We start from the raw sequence: 16,073 nt of genomic DNA on the forward strand, positions 1-16,073 counted from the left end.
TTCTTTTTTCAGCCATATTTTTGGGGAAAGAAACTGCACTCAGCGCCCATCTTCGCTGTGTCCGCTAGCCTACGTTCCATTAGCACTGGTTTTGTCATGCGCACAATACTGACCATTGAATTAGAACTAGAGTAAGTCAGAGTTCACCCTAACTTTTCTAAACGTCATGTATAATGAGGATATTTTTAAGATACTGTCATTTTTAAAGCTATATAAATGCAAGTGTGATTATAAAAAAGAATAGCAACAGAATAAAAATTTTTTTAGACACAGCTCACTAGTGAGTTGTGCTATTTTTAGAACGGGCCTGCGGGCGACTCATGTGGTCCTTGCGGGCGACCAGGTGCCCGCGGGCACCGTGTTGGTGAGCCCTGAGTGTAGAGGTAGGCACAGGAAGCTACTTTTATTTTTTATTTAATGCCAAAAATACAAAAGACATGTAGGTGTCCTCTTTAATCTTAAAGAGTACTTGTGGGAACTAAATTTAAAGTTAGGGGAAAACACATTTCTACAAGCATTGTTGTTGTTGTTGTTGTTGTTGTTATTAATCAGAGAGGATTGTATGTTTGGCTTGGATTGATCAGATCTGATTGACAGTGGCCAAGGGTGGACCACTGTGTGTGTATATAGAGTTAAAATTTGTAGCATTAACACAACACACACACGCTCCTTTCTTTCAGTCTGTGTTCATACTTTTCCGAAGTACTGACCTCAGACCAGTGTTCACAAATGAAACTTTGCCGCACTCTGTGCAGTGGTTTATTAATATTAGCCGCCAGCACTTTTTAAACACCCCAACAGAGAGGCCACAAGTGCTGTGATCATTTGAATCTGCTGCTGTAGCCTGAGCCTTTATTCTATGATGAACAGAGCTGTGAAGGGGCACAATTACAGTAGGATAACAGAACACCAGATCTTCAGAATGGACATGAATTTAGAAAGTAATACATAAATAATCCCTTCCTCCATCCAGTTTAGTAACTGCTTGTTCAACTTTGGGCTGTGGAGCGGCTGAAGTGTATCCCAGCTGTCACAAGGCAAGACGCAGGATACACCCTGGAAAGGACACCTGTCCATCACAGGGCTAACATAGAGAGACAACCATTCACACTCAGAGATCCACACCTACGACTAATTAAGTATTATGAACTCCAAGCCAGCATGCATCTCGTTCGACTGTGGGAGGAAACCCACACAGACACAGGGAGACCATGCAAACTCTGTGCAAAGTTGTAACGGACTAAAAGTAATGGCTTTTCGCTACAAATACAGGAAAAAGCGTGCCTGCCGCTTTACATCCATGACTAGTTGAATTTACTCTAAAGTGAATTGTGTTAATTCCAGTTGTGATTCAGTTTAAATATTGTTTCATGTAAGTATCCTGTGTCACATTTTTCCAGCTTTCCCACCTGAAAAAAGTGGAATGCACAAAAGGCAAGAAATAATGAGACGGCTCATGTTAAATAACCAGCTCTGCTATGAAGCTAACAGGAAATGTTGTGTTTATTAATGTTTTAGTGTCTTTTTCAGACAGTTCAGTGACAAAAGATGCAGCCCTCTTACAAGAAACGAATTAAATCTTTAAGTTACGTGCTAATCTCCCATCCCGTCCGACTGGCTGAAGGCTGGATGGACTCCACAGCCCCTTTGATGATGTCTCCCCTCTAGGAGAGAGATGTGACGATCAGGGATATTAGACAGACAGTATCCTGCTGCTTCCCCTCTTCACTCCCAGAATAACAAGGAATATCTTGGTTCAGTGGCCAGCAGCTGCTGAAGGGCATGCTGTCCACAGTCCCTCTGAGACACTGACGTTGTGTTTGCGTGTGTGTGTGTTTGTGTGTGAAAGATTGTGAGAAAGACTAGTACTGCACATCAACATCTCTGGAGAGAAAGGCAGATCTCAGACTCGGTATCAACTGTTTTTACATACAGTTCGAGCAGCATTTGTTTATTTTTACCTAGCATGAAGCAACAAAAACATTCAAGCTTCCATAAGAAACGCAAGTAAATAAAAGTCTTGTTGGCATAAATGTCTCGTGGTTCTCATGGTAGATAATTCCAGGTTTAAGTGTCCAAGCAAGACTTCAGTCCAAAAAGAGGGATTATGGCTGCACATCTTTAAACTAGAGATTATACTGTTCATCGCCCCGTGACCAAAACTGGGCGGCTGATTGCTTTGAAAGTCCAGTAGTACTGAAATTGAATATGTCCATTGCTAGATTTGAAGTTTCTTTAATGTTTTGACAAAAATAATATTTATATGTGCAAAGTTCAATTTGGAAAAAACCCAATCATCTTCCGACCTTCACTTTTCTCATTTCCCACCACATGTCCTACCTGTTAACCGGTTTACCTTTTCGAGCAGACTTTTGATTGAAATTTCTACTCTAGTTTGATTTTGCCAGATTTTATGCTTTTTGAGTATAATTTTTTCATAGAGAGCTCATGAAAAACCAGGTGCATTACTTTGTTGTAACTTACATCCATCTGTTTTATTAAAGTTTTTACAGAAAAGTGGCCCTGTCTGAACACTTGTACTCTTCCTAGATGTTAACCACACTGAGAACCTTTGAGACCGGAAAGGTCTGCAGGATGATTTTGCTGCTGTGTTGCTGCTGTTTCTTCTGTCTAAGGTCTACTTGCTACCAAGACGAAGTGGAGCAATGCAATTTATGCAGTCATTTCATTCTCAGTTCTCTTTGAATCAGAGTCCCTCTTTGTCACCTCACCACCCACCCAGAGATAATTCAATAACCTCTGCAAATGAGCTCTGTGTGTGTGTGTGTGTGTGTGTGTGTGTGTGTGTGTGTGTGTGTGTGTGTGTGTGTGTGTGTGTGTGTGTGTGTGTGTGTGTGTGTGCGCATGCACATGTACATCACTAGCTGCCATTTTCAGGTCAATCAGAGGTGATAATTATAATAATCATTACTCCAATTATTAAATTTAGAAGACATGACTCATACAATGATTATCTATTTCTGTTGGGGTGCTCGGTGTCCCTCTGTGTGTGTTTGTGTATCATAGGCCCCGTGTTAAAATAGTGCCACTCTGCTCTGCCATGTCTCACTTCTGGAGTAGCTTCAGAGAGAGCAGATGTGTGTGTTTGGCCTCAGATGTATAACGCTCCAACCACTAGCATGCACTCAAGGGCTACTGGGTCATTATGTTGACTCTGTGTCTCCTCTCCCAGCATGCATCTGGCATAGACAATAACAACAAAGCAGACATTTAGTGTGACGAACAGAGGGGCTATTGCATATTATGCTGTGAACTGTGTGCGTGTGTTTGTGTTTGTGTGTGCTGTGAGTGAGGGCACAGATGAAGTGATCAAGTCGACAGCTTGCCGAGCTGTGATTGTCACTGATCCCCCCTCTGTCCTCGGGAAAAACAGTGCCATCTGCCACGGGGCACAGGCAATGCCAGCTTGGCACTCCCCACCTAGACTAAACTAGAGAGGGCAGGGGAGCTAGAAACAATTTAATGCAGGATACAAGGTCTCAGTGTGAGTGTTTGTTTTTGTGAGTGTATACTTAGGGGGGTTTACATGAGATGCTTATGCTTCCCAAATGTCTTTGGAGGTCTGCATGAGTTCATCCTAACTTTATGAAATAAGGTTGTTTTTGACACTATGGAATTCATGAAAACAGTCTTTTGATTAATTGAGTCACATTACTGGTTAGGAGCAAACAGAAAAGAAAGATGTACAGTCCTTTTTCGAATCCCTGTTTATTTTTATAGTTTTAAATTAATTTGTTTTTATCTGTTTTTTAAAAAATATATACATGGTAAGTTGTACAGTCTTGGACAAAATTTTTTTTTTGTCTGTATCTTTACAGTTTAAAACTCATCTATGCCATTCCCTGCTACAGGTCCTCCAACATCACCATGCTGTCCACGAGATCTCTTACATTGCCAAGGACATCACGGACCACCGAGCCTTTGGCTATGTCTGCGGAAAGGAAGGGAACCACCGCTTTGTGGCTATCAAAACCGCACAGTCGGTCAGTATTTATGTATATGCAGGAAATCTAAAACCCATCCTGCTCACTTCTTTTTATTCTAAGCTCCCGCCAGAAGCCTAGCATGGTAATATCCAAATATATCAATTAAAGGATGCTTACCAGTGTGGATGTTGGAGTCCAACCACATTCTTCTAGCTGACCTGTCCTTAAGACAAGCCACTGTTTCTTATGCCCTCTGTGGACCTTTTCACTTTTTAATGCTACTTAATGTGGCCTGAAAAAGACATCATTGGTCAGAGTCTACCATCATGGTTTAGATTTTCTAAAACTGAAGACAGAGCCCAGAGGATGTGCAGAAGTCTAGTCTCCTCTCACCTCTCTTGAATAACCATATGCAAAAAATTAGTGTGGATTTTTCCTCCAGTTACACTGAAAAAAAAAAAAAAACACGTTGCCTATGCCGGCTTTAAGTGCTCAGCAAGTGTGTGTACATGCCTCACCATGCACCTTTTGTGTGTAGGTTCATGTATGATTCATCAGGGTATTCTTCTCAGTAACATGAACCTCTTGACATTTAGATAAGGACCCTTGAACAGCAGCTCATGTCGCTTTGTGCTGTTCATCAAACAAACTGTTTACTGAGTGGAGCTGTAGCTTTAGGTTTTGTGTATCTAGAACAGTGCCGGTTCAGCTCTGCATCGGCACACTCTATATGATATTGAGTACTTCTTTCAGAGCTTTTATGATTGTTGCCGCTGTTGTTGTATGTGCTTGGCTTGTTTCGTCTGGTTTCAGCTGGCTCTCTCTGTAGCCATATTGATTTCCCATAGTAAGTCGATGAGGGTTTGAGTGTGTGTCACCAACTCTAATGGCATATCCATCCTCCTAGGGCCATGAACCGTGGCTCTTTGACTTAGACGGATATGCGCCAGTCTGCACTCACAAATACAGCAGCCACATTTCCATTAAAAAACAGTTGTTCAGAAAATGTTACCCTGCGTAACAGTGAAGCACAACGGTAAGTTCTCATCCGTCAGCTAAGCTGCCATTTGCCTGATGTGTGCCTGAGGAAAGGTCATAATTATATTTTACTTCCATTTTCAGGGTTTGAACCAGCCATCACTAACACTCAGACTTTTAGTGGTGGAGCAGACAATAAGAGGGATGGAGGAACAGAGCTTGTGGCCGAGGCTGTAATTGGAAAGTAACTGCTTTGATGTGAATTAACAAAGTGTCTCTGTTGTCATGAAGACGAAGACTTAAAGATGTTCCGAACAGGCCAATTTAAGGTTGCATTCAAAAGTAATTGGCTTACCACTCAAATCAAAGTCTCAGCACAAGAAAGGCATGTTTTATTTAGCCAGTTTTACTGAAGATGGAAAGACTAATTGTGAAGAAAGGCTTGTCAGTCATTGTTATAACTTTCTGGAAAAGTTGCAGTTTCAGTTAATATGAATAGCTCTGTTGTTTACAATACCTAACCTTGTAATTTGTAGGGAGGCTACAGAGAGGTTAAAGGTCATTTAAATTCGGCGTAGAACAGAAAAACTTCGGCTGGCTAATTTTAAGTTATAATTTATAACTCATGACACAGTTACAGATATAGCCATTAAATCATTAATTTAGATCCATTGGAAAATATTCAAAGATAACATGATTATTGGTGGAACTTTCTTTCGAAGTAGTCCACTTTTACAGATGGTCATTCTTACGTTGTCATTTTTATAATGCACATACTTTCTCAGGTTGTTTGTTCATGCAGTCTCTTGAAGGTTTTGAGAATGATTTCCAGATTTAGTGGTTTCCTAAATTTCACGCAACGGAAATTCAGGAAATCACTAAAGAAGACAGGTTTTTAAAAAAAATCAGCGCACCAAGAAATACATTCAGGAATGTCCTCGAGATATTCTGCTAACAACCAACACCAGAATTTAATTTGGGCAATGAGGCTGAATCTGTTGCATTAATATTTAGTAGGACTGGAGACTCATCTTCTACTCTAAAATCCTGATCCGTGCAGATTTTATTAGAACTGTGACTGCAGTAAAAGTCTTTATCGTTACTTTTTGTTAGAATCATTTATCAGGTTTGCCGTAGGCTATGAATTAGTCATCTGTGCTGAACTGAGGTTATCTCATCTCTATGGTCCTATGAGCGGGCCACTCCTCCACTCCTCCTCAGCATTAGCAGTTTTCAAATTCAGTGCTCTTCTCTGTTCGCTGCCTTTTCTTACCTAGACGTATTTGATCTAGAAAAGGGGAAAAAGAATGGGAGAGAAATGACGAGAGAAGACGGAGATCAGAGCATGTACTGTCAAATGCAAAACAGATCTGAGTTTAAAAGAGCGACAGTATGTTTCACTGTTGGCTCAGTAGGAGAGAACTTTAACGCAGCGTGTGTCATGTGCAATATTCGGCTCAGAATATCTTGCTGAAAGACAACATTAAAATAGAACTGCATTTTGCAAGGGAGCATTCGCTCTATGAACTCTGGCTGCACTTCGCATAACTCCAGTCAATAATTGATTAGATGTGAAAGGCCATTGTACTATGAGGCTCTTTGCTGTTGTGCTGTGACAGTAGTTAAAGGTTGTGTGTCGTCTAACTGGTTGGTCCATTGTCACCACTTTTTTTTATCCAAGGAAGGTGGTACAAGGGTAACACAATGCTAGAGTTTTTGCTGTGTGACACTATTGAACACGCAGCAGTTGTGCTCACTGTCTGACTGTTTCCATGCACGTGTGCCTTAACATGGGTTTCAAAGTTTGTGTGATACATCTTTGAAAATAAAAACTGCATAGGAGTTTATAGTGCACGTTCTTTTCTAATTCTACTATGTAGCTACAAAATTACAAATTAAATCTGCAAGGGGCATTTAAAACTTTTCGTGACTCTGCCTGCAAAACGCAAAGAAACATGCCTGATTTTATCTTAGGTTAAATTGCTCTGTGGAAGTCCTGTTCTAAACAGTTGCACTTGTTTTCCTGCAGTGCACACTGGATCTCCTCCAGTGTCTTAAAATAGCGACCCTTCTACGAGTCACAGGGAAACATATCTAGTGAGTAGGGTTAGGTGATGAGCAAAGGTTGGCCAAAAAACATCAGGCACCACAGTTCTGGTTGTTTCTATTGAGAGCTGACCCTCAGACTTTTTCCATTACATTTCACACTCTGCTGACAGTTGTATCACTCGTCTTCAAAGTCGAAGTTCACAAAGTAAATTGAGCAGAAATATGCACTTGTTAGCATTTACAGCAGGGTGTGGGATAAAGACACAGTGAGATGGGCCAAACACTGAGCCAGATTAAATGTTTTGGCCTGAGGCATCACCATCATTAAAGTGAATGAGGTGGTCTTTTTTTTCCTGCGCTGTTCATGTCAGTTTGATCATGGCCTTAAACTCCCGTCGTGAAGTTAGGGCAGGTAAATTAATCACCACATAACTAGAATGAGCAATAACGTTATAGTTCGGTGTCGTGGTTCCGTTAATGTGTGAGTCTGTGTTAATGGTTGGATAATGTGTCCTTGTCCTAGGCTGAGCCTGTGATTCTGGACCTGCGGGACTTGTTCCAGCTCATCTATGAGATAAAGCAGAGAGAAGAGATGGAGAAGAAGGCCCAGAAAGACAAGCAGTGTGAGCAGGCGGTCTACCAGGTACTTTTATCAGCTCTCTGGTATTTTTTTTTTTCAAGCAATTTCCTTAATCATCTGCCATAAGTATGATGAGGTTCATCTGAGAGACTCTTGACAGATGAGTCAGGTAAGACTTAAAAAAACATCAAAGAATAACATACGGAGCACCCACTTTCAGGTTTCATCAGTGGCGCCATCTGCCCATTGTACTTATTTCACCTTCCTCTCTTCTGTCTTCTGTACATCTCCTGTTTAATTTTCTCTTTATCTCTCTGTCTCGCTCGCTCTCTGATGATTGCCAAATGATTATCTGAATGCTGGGAAGCTGCTGTGTCTCGCTGTGCTTTCCGCCTACTCTCTCTCCTTCACCGGCTTAACTCTCCGCCTCTTCCCTCTCTTCTGTCTTCTCACCCCTGCTCCTCTCTCCTCCCTGTTTGATCTCTCCCTCTCTTTCCTGCTGCCGCTGCTCATCTGCAGACAATCCTGGAGGAGGATCTGGAGGACCCTGTCTACCAGGTAACTTCTTGACCAATCCCATCGCTGCTGTCACCTGCTGCATTTCTAGCCAGTCAGCTTGCTCCTCTGTGTGTGCACTGTGGGGAGACAGCTCCTGTTTGGGTAGATTTTCATAATAAGCCCAACACATGCTGTTTAGAGGGTTTGCAGATGTATACAAAGAGCCAGTAGGAGACACTCATATCTGTGTGTTCATGAGTCTGTAGCTGTGGGTGCATGATTAGCTGAAAGATGTGTTTGTTTTCTCAGTTGCTCTTGGTGTTTATTGCTGCTTAAAGCCTCCTCTGTGTGTCACTGGGATCTCTTCTTCAACTGCTCTTTAATGAGGACCTATTGACAATGCTGTTTGACTAATCACCTCTGCAGTTTTCACTTCTTTTCTCTCAATTTCTTTTATCTTCCATTTCCCTCCTGCTTCTTTTTCTATTTCTCCTCTCTTCCCTTTGCTGCTGACGTGGTAGTACATTGTGTTTGAGGCGGGACACGAGCCCATCCGTGACCAATCAGAAGAGAGCATTTATCAGGTACCCACAAGCTCATCTTGTTTGCTTGTGTCTTACTTAGCTTTAAACTACAGTTACTGCGGTTAATCTGCTGACAAGGAGTTCCTAAAAGCGTTTAAGCCACAGAGATTTAATCACTTATTTACTGTCCAGTCGGTACAAGCTACATTACTCTTTAATGGGATAAATATATTGTGGCCTGCTCATAGAATTAATTGCACATTAAAAAACAGCAATTGTAGATACAGGAATTAAAGACTTTAAGAATCTGAGGCAAACAACCAGCCAGCACTCTCCAGAGGGCCTTGAGAGCTAAAGCTAGTTACTCAGGGGAGATGAGCCCTTTCTCTGGGTGCACTCCTCAGAGATGCGGGTAGACCTCCGAGGGATAAAGAGGGGGGAGGGTCGGGTGTGCGTGGAGGGGATGTGGAGGTTATTCCTGGTGTGTGTGGAAGGAAGACCCCTCCTCTTTTTCTCGCCTCCCCTCCCTCTTTTCCCAAGGAGATGAAAGAAAGCGGGGGAAAGAAAGATTAATCACCAGCCTCTCGTTTGATCTTTAAATAAAATGGATTGAAAATAGAGGGAGCGCTGGCGCGTGCACAGTCATACACAAACAAAAACATGTACAAACATACCCCCAAACACACACACACACACACACATCATGCGTAAAAAACGTGCGCCTCAGCCAGCCTCCAGCCACAGAGGAACTAATGTATGAATAAAGATGGCAGCTTCTGGAAATAAACATGTGAAAGAAGTAAACAAGGCATTGAAAGGAGGAGAAAGAATGAGGCAGGCTGTGCTAGATAGATATCCACATTTTTCCTCTGTGCTATTTTTTTTCATTTACCACTCTGATCAGAGCACGTCCAACTGGGGGGAGAATAAAATTTTGTTTCAAGCCTTGCGTCACCGTAGGAGAAATCAAACCATAGGAATCTCGGGATTCATACATATCAGCTCATTGTTTCTTCTCATTACACACAGTCAGATCTATCTGTCTGTGTGACATAGAAATATTACATGTCTCCATGTGTGTGACAATCTGAGTTATTACATGTCTGTGGATGTGATAAGCTGCCTTATCCATTCTTTATTAGAGAGAGAGGGAGGGAGAGAGAGGCCATCACCGCAGGCTGATAGTCTTCTGATTAACCTAGTAGATGAGTTCTCACTCAAAAGATTTTAATTCTGATTATCCTTGCACGCACACACACGAACGCTTTACCGGTGATTGATATGATTCTGGGAGAGCCAGGTTCCAGGGTTTTTGTGTTGGCATCCAGTTTGTCGCAGTGCTGGAACAGTGATGAAGTGTAAAGTTTTATTGCTTAATTACTCCAGAGGTAACAGGCTCTCTCGGCTGTTCTTTGAATCTATTGGTCGATTGTATAGGTTCCCACCAGTCAGCAGAAGGAAGGGGTCTATGACGTCCCAAAGCGACACCCAGTGAGTGACCGTGTGTTATGCCCGTGTCCGACCACCCCCACCCCACCCCAGCCTGCCTCCCCCTCTCAGACAAACCTCTCAGCTATCCTACGTGTGTTACTCACGTGTAAAGCCTTTTTCCATCGGTGCTCGCCCATTATACGGTCATGCGAAGCTCTAATTTCGCAGTTATTCTACTTCCTTTTCATATTTCTCACACACAGTGATCAGTGTGTCTAATTTTCCCCTGAGAGGTTTGCTGGGATCCAGTGCCTCATGCAGTGTGCTGTGCTATTGTACTGCTTGTGCTGTAGCTATGGTGGCTGGTGCCCTTCTCCTTGTGCCCCGTGGTGCCTGCTCCTTTTGGTAAACTGGGATAATTTATGTGTTTGGATGTTTGTGTCATGTCAGTTTTCTCAGTGAAGCATGCTTGGCTGAGGTTTGCTGGTCGTAAAGCTTGCATGGTGTTATCCCAAACTGCACGGAACACGTTTTGTCACTGTTACACTTTCCTTAAAATGATATTATGCATCTTACTGTCAATGTGCATGACCTCAGATATTTAAAAATATACTTGCGGTTGTTGAGCAGTGTTTTTTTTTTTTCACCCTGTTTACACCTATGAATGAATGTTTGCAGTGGAAATCTGTATTCATGTTTGCGTGTGTACATGCAAGTTCCTGTTGCAGGATCACATTGGCGGTAGTTATAATGAAAGACGACCTTGACCACTGACAGGCTGCACTATAACTCAGCTGCTCTTTATCAGCCCATAAAAATGGTAGTTATATTCCTGCTGATTTAATCTGTTAAAGCCTTCACACTCACAATAATCAAGCTGTTTATCTGCTGGTGTGTATTTTGGTTTAAGAGTATTTGAACTTGGATTATTTAAACACATACTCCCATTTAGCTAATATCATTATTTGGTAGAGCCCACCACCAGCGCCTGCAATCTCTGCAGTCTCTCTACCACTGCTGTAGTAGGTCGCTAAACGGGCCTCCTCAGCAGTGACGATCCCGCTCTATAAATTTTGGTAGTCTGGAAAACAGTCTCGCAGTTTTCTGGCTGCATATTATCCCCAGATTTAGTAAGAAGCTTACAAGCACCATAGTATTTCTGTTCTCTCCTCACCCAGCCCACAACACATGCTGTTATTTGGATTGCCTTTGTGTTGGCAGGTGTCTGAACGTGAACAAATCCAATATTTCTCTCTTGTTGTGCAACCAATTGGACTAGTGAGTCCATTGTGGTTTAAATAAAGCATATTCAAGTCTTTTCTGCTTCCCTGTCAGTCAGAATGCGAGCCTAGATCATAGAAATATAAATGGATCAGAGAATTTTTTAAATTTCTTTTGTGGCAGACAACTTGTAGGGTAATTTGTAGGTACTTTGATTTACATTTGAAATAAATGCAGGCATCAGAGGGTTGAAAACTGCTGCTGCGCTGATCTCTCTGTGAATTAAATCTTTGGAGCATGTTGCGCTTCAGTCACTAATGTAACACCAGAAAGCAAACTGCAGCCATCACATCATATTGTACATATGAGCATCCTCCTGATGTGTATGTTAGGAGAAGTGGGATGTGTGGTAGCTGTGGCGTCTCACATTTAGTGAAAACAATTCCAGATATGTCATCAAAGTGGTGCCAAAATAGCACGGTTGAAGCTAAATATACTAGTAAGTTTAGTTCATTGAAGACTTAATTTAATCAAGCTTATGTTATCTTATGTTATTTGACTTTCAGTGTTGCTAGTAACGTTGAAATGATGTGCAAACATAGGTATTAGGGTGTAATCTTCTTATTCTGCCGTCAGTAGCAGAATTGCTGATGGCTGATCAGAAACAGCAGCACGTTTGTTGTTTGCAGTGGATTTAGTGTTTATTTTACTGACAGCAAAAAATTCACTGTCTTCTCAGAGGGACTGACAGTAGACAACAGTGACATCAGTGTGCACACTATACCTAGATGAAATGATCCTGTCGGCTGAAATGTGACCTCATGTCTCAAGCAGTCTCTTCTCTTGTTTAATCTGTCACCTTCTTAAATGATGGCAAATCAATAAAACACACACGCGCACACACAAGGCCATTCCAATCTACTGAGCCCTTGACCGTCTCAGACCTGAGAGAGTCAGTTGAATCAACAGAAGCCCTCACCACCTTAGAGTTCACATGCAGAGGTCAGTGTATTTCCACCACACATCAACTCAACTCGAACACTGGATTACTGGATGTAGCTGCTGTGAGATTTAGCCATTGGTTTGTGATTGCCTGTTTCATATTTAGCATTATAGTCATTGGTTTTCTGGTGGCAGAAGTTACCACGTTTGGTGTTATTAGCTAAAATTAGCAAGTTTGGTTTGTAAGGTGCATCTATACACTGTGTACGTGCAATGCAAACAGAAACACATACACGCCAATAATGTCAAGTAGCATACTAATGAAACACTAGTATTTCAATCACCAAAACACACACGCACACACACACACACACACACACACACACACACACACACACGCACAGAAAGCCATATTATTTGTCAAGAATTTGCCCTTAGTATAGTTGTTATGGAGGGGGAAGTTAGTGAACCCAAGAGTCTGACTCACTTGAGGAACAGCGGATTTTGGCACTTCTGCACTGGCCCCAATACAGAATAATCAGTGTATATATATATATATATATATATATATATATATATATATTTCTTTCTGTGAGATTACCCTAATATTTTTATGTGTAGTTATTTATGAGTCCTTACTAAGATAATATGACAATGCAGTTTAAAAATAATCGAGTCAGGGATCACTCATTTACACTTTGCCCAACTCTCCTCACATCAACTGGTTGTTGTTTGTGGCGTTCCAAACAAGTGTTCCCAACAGGGAAGGCTGGTGGACAAACTATTCAGCGTCAGCACTCATAACATAACTGAAGGGTGTTTCTTCTGTGTCTTCTTAATTGTCTTCTTAATTTCTTTAATTTTCATTTATCGGCTGTTATAAATGCCAATATATATATTGCCAAGTAGCTAATACTGGCTGACGTATCGGTCGGGCTCTATAAATTCCAATGTAGGTCTTATTTCTTAAATTTCCCAAATGTAGGTGTGTGTGTGTGTGTGTGTGCTCTGCAAATTAAATATAGAAAAAAAAAACATCCACTGTGTGTCTGGTTGTGTTACAAGTCTCTTGTTATATGTGTATATGTTTGCATGTGGCAGATCAGCGGGTTGTTTTTTTTTTTTTTGGGGGGGGGGGGGCAGTGTGATCAGTCACACAGCAGGGGATCAGCAAGGTGGTGTTAATTAAAGGGGATGCGTTAATTGTATGCAGAACACATGTGCACAGGTAATTACTGTTTCCCTAGAGATGGCTAATTGATAGGTGGCGGCTGTACTGATAAAGATAAAGGGCCAGGCAAAGAGATGGCGAGAGTGTATAATGGGCGCAGAGGGATAATTGGCAGGGCAAAAGAGAGAGAGGGTTGGTCAGAGAGGGAAAGTGAAGGGAGAAAGATACAGAGAAATAAGCAGCAGCAGCAGCAGACTGGAGCTTTAAGTGACGAAGACAGCAGATCCTGTGTGATTTAATAGATTGAGCCAGATAAATTTAAAGGTGCCCCACCCATCCAGAAAAATCAGATGGATTTAAATGAACTGATATGATTTTTAAGAAATAAATATACTGTTGAAAAATGAGCAGTATTTTCTGCACTGATTAGTATTGAGAAATCTGTTATTGTTTTTTCAGCATCAACTAATGATGGCCGTACCTCATGCTTTCCTCCAAGGAAAATAATACATTCACTATTGTTGTCGTTCAGTGAATGCTATAGCTTGGCCAGACCCTTCTGCACATCATGTTTCAGTGCCAGTGTTGGTGAAAGTAACAGCAGATCCCATCATGCTTGCTGTAGCTGACAAAATGTTGGAAGTTGTTTTGTGCAGTCAGATTTGCCCAAGTTGGAGCACAAAATACAAAGCAGTAGTATGTTGGTGTGAACCTTTCACATGTCTTTCTTTTGTTTGATTGTAGTGGTTTAATGGCAAATACTGTAGGCCTTTTCCAATTATGTCCTCCCTCACTGTGCTTTCACATGAAGCATGTTAGTGAAACCAGTGCCGTTTTCTGTGTCTGCCTGCTTGTCAGTTTCATACCGTGGTTCCTGACACATGGGAGCAGGCTTTACAGAAACACAACTAGGGTTTAAACCCCAGCTCAGTGCTGTAGTTTAGACAAAAGGTAGGGATGAACTTTAAACCGCTTTAAATCTTCACTTGGTCTCTAAGTCTGGCAAGAAGAACTGTCTTTCTCTGTGTGTGTGTGTGTGTGTGTGTGTGTGTGTGTGTGTGTGTGTGTGTGTGTGTGTGTGTGTGTGTGCGTGCGCGCGTGTGCGTGTGCGTGCGCGCGCACATCACTAGAACACCTGCAATTCATCATGTTCCTTGCTTTAAAGAGACTCAGTCCACCTCACTTGATCCCCCCTCTTTCTTTCCGAGTGTATGAAAGATAACTAACATGTTTGTGTGTGAGAACATTTTCATCCCACCTGCCATCTAACACTGGGGCTGTGATTGCAGAATGGACATCAAAACACCCCCCACCACCACCACCACCACCATCACCATCAACATCATCATTCTCATGAACAACCCCTCCAACAAGAACAAACTCAACAGCAGCAGCAGCACCAGCAGCAGGCAGTGGCAGAACTGATACACTTAGACCTGGATATGGTGACTCAGGTAAGGTATACTAACATACAGCAACGTCCTCTTGTTGTTGTAGTTCAAACTAATTCAATGTTCAAAGCTAGAAGATTTATTAGTATGTCTAAACAGGGAGCATACTGTCCTGAACGTTAGCTGTCACCAACTATTCTTCAGTCACGTCATCTGATGATCTTTTGTGCCTGTATGCTCATCTGTACCTCCAGCTTTGTTCTTCTCTAGTCATAAATGACCCCGACTCTTAACCTCTGTCATTTATGAATAAAACATGCAATCTTGTTGTTGCCATAGTAACCAGGTTCAGATGGGAGTAAAGTCGAGAACCACATGGGCGCACCTGTGAATTCACCCCTGCGTGTTGTTGGTGTGTGAAAGAGGACAAGCCAATATAATAGAGCGAAAAACTCGCAGTTAGCTTAGAGTGGAGGTCCTTTAAGGGCGGAGTAGACGTAAAGGTCAGAGTGTCTGTCAGAGAGCTGGTGTGGGGGTCAGCGGGGTTAGCAGACAGCAGCGGTCATCTCGGCTGCGGACACACTAGCACTGCCTCTCAGAGCCCATTAATAAAGCATTCATAACACTATGATAATCACAGCAACCTGACCTCACCACCCCGCCACCGCACACACAAAGAATATTGAGTGAATTGAAACTGGACAGAAAGTCTATAAATATTCAACTTCCCGTGCTGTTTGAACACACACTGCAGTACGGTTTTCCCGTGCCTGTGGTTTCAGATTAAAGAACATTAGCAAAGGCTCTGTGTCAGTGACTCCAAATGCTGAATGCCAGAAGAGTCAGTAACAACTCTGGGAATTGATTGTAGTTAGAAAAACTCTTAAAACGTGTTCTGTGAGTGGATATTCTTTTATCAGGCTGTGTGGATGCACCGTTTTGTCTGTCTCGGCTATCTAGCTTATCTTGTTGATTCGATTTTGTCTGCTTTGCTAAACTCTGCCGCAGCAATAGTACATAGTACAGCTTCCTGCTCCTCTTTGTAAAAAAATAAAAAATAAAAAATACCCTAGACCCTTAATGTAAAACACCATGCTCACAGATCCATTTTCTGATAGGTGTAAAAAGAACTTTGTGGTCTATGTGTGACCCAGGAGAGTGAACAAAAAGGGGAGATATTCTAAGAACAGTCATTATCTCTAAAGAAATTATCTGCATCCATGATTTATGCTAATCTCTGACCATGTGTTCAAGGCTTAAATTCCTTTATCAACTAAAAATAGAATATCCTTCACTCGCCACCAGCCTAAAGATATTAATAATGTGCAAAAAAAGAGGCAG

The 16,073-nt window shown here is 41.9% G+C and overlaps 1 protein-coding gene across 5 annotated transcripts in view; it reads left to right on the forward strand.

The window, feature by feature from the left end:
• The window catches only part of dab1a (DAB adaptor protein 1a), a 93,569-nt gene that overhangs the window by 67,260 nt on the left and 10,236 nt on the right, over positions 1 to 16,073 (forward strand). Inside the window, exons 5-10 of one of the 5 annotated variants that reach the window (XM_030726727.1) lie at positions 3,873 to 4,004; positions 7,498 to 7,617; positions 8,074 to 8,112; positions 8,574 to 8,636; positions 10,014 to 10,067; positions 14,631 to 14,795. In XM_030726727.1, coding sequence (XP_030582587.1) covers positions 3,873 to 4,004; positions 7,498 to 7,617; positions 8,074 to 8,112; positions 8,574 to 8,636; positions 10,014 to 10,067; positions 14,631 to 14,795 — 573 coding nt within the window. The remainder of the gene's footprint in view (positions 1 to 3,872; positions 4,005 to 7,497; positions 7,618 to 8,073; positions 8,113 to 8,573; positions 8,637 to 10,013; positions 10,068 to 14,630; positions 14,796 to 16,073) is intronic. The other 4 variants (XM_030726729.1, XM_030726728.1, XM_030726730.1 and 1 more) reach the window with 4 other exon arrangements.

The sequence above is a fragment of the Archocentrus centrarchus genome, chromosome 4, assembly GCF_007364275.1.
Source record: "Archocentrus centrarchus isolate MPI-CPG fArcCen1 chromosome 4, fArcCen1, whole genome shotgun sequence".
NCBI lineage: Eukaryota > Metazoa > Chordata > Actinopteri > Cichliformes > Cichlidae > Archocentrus > Archocentrus centrarchus.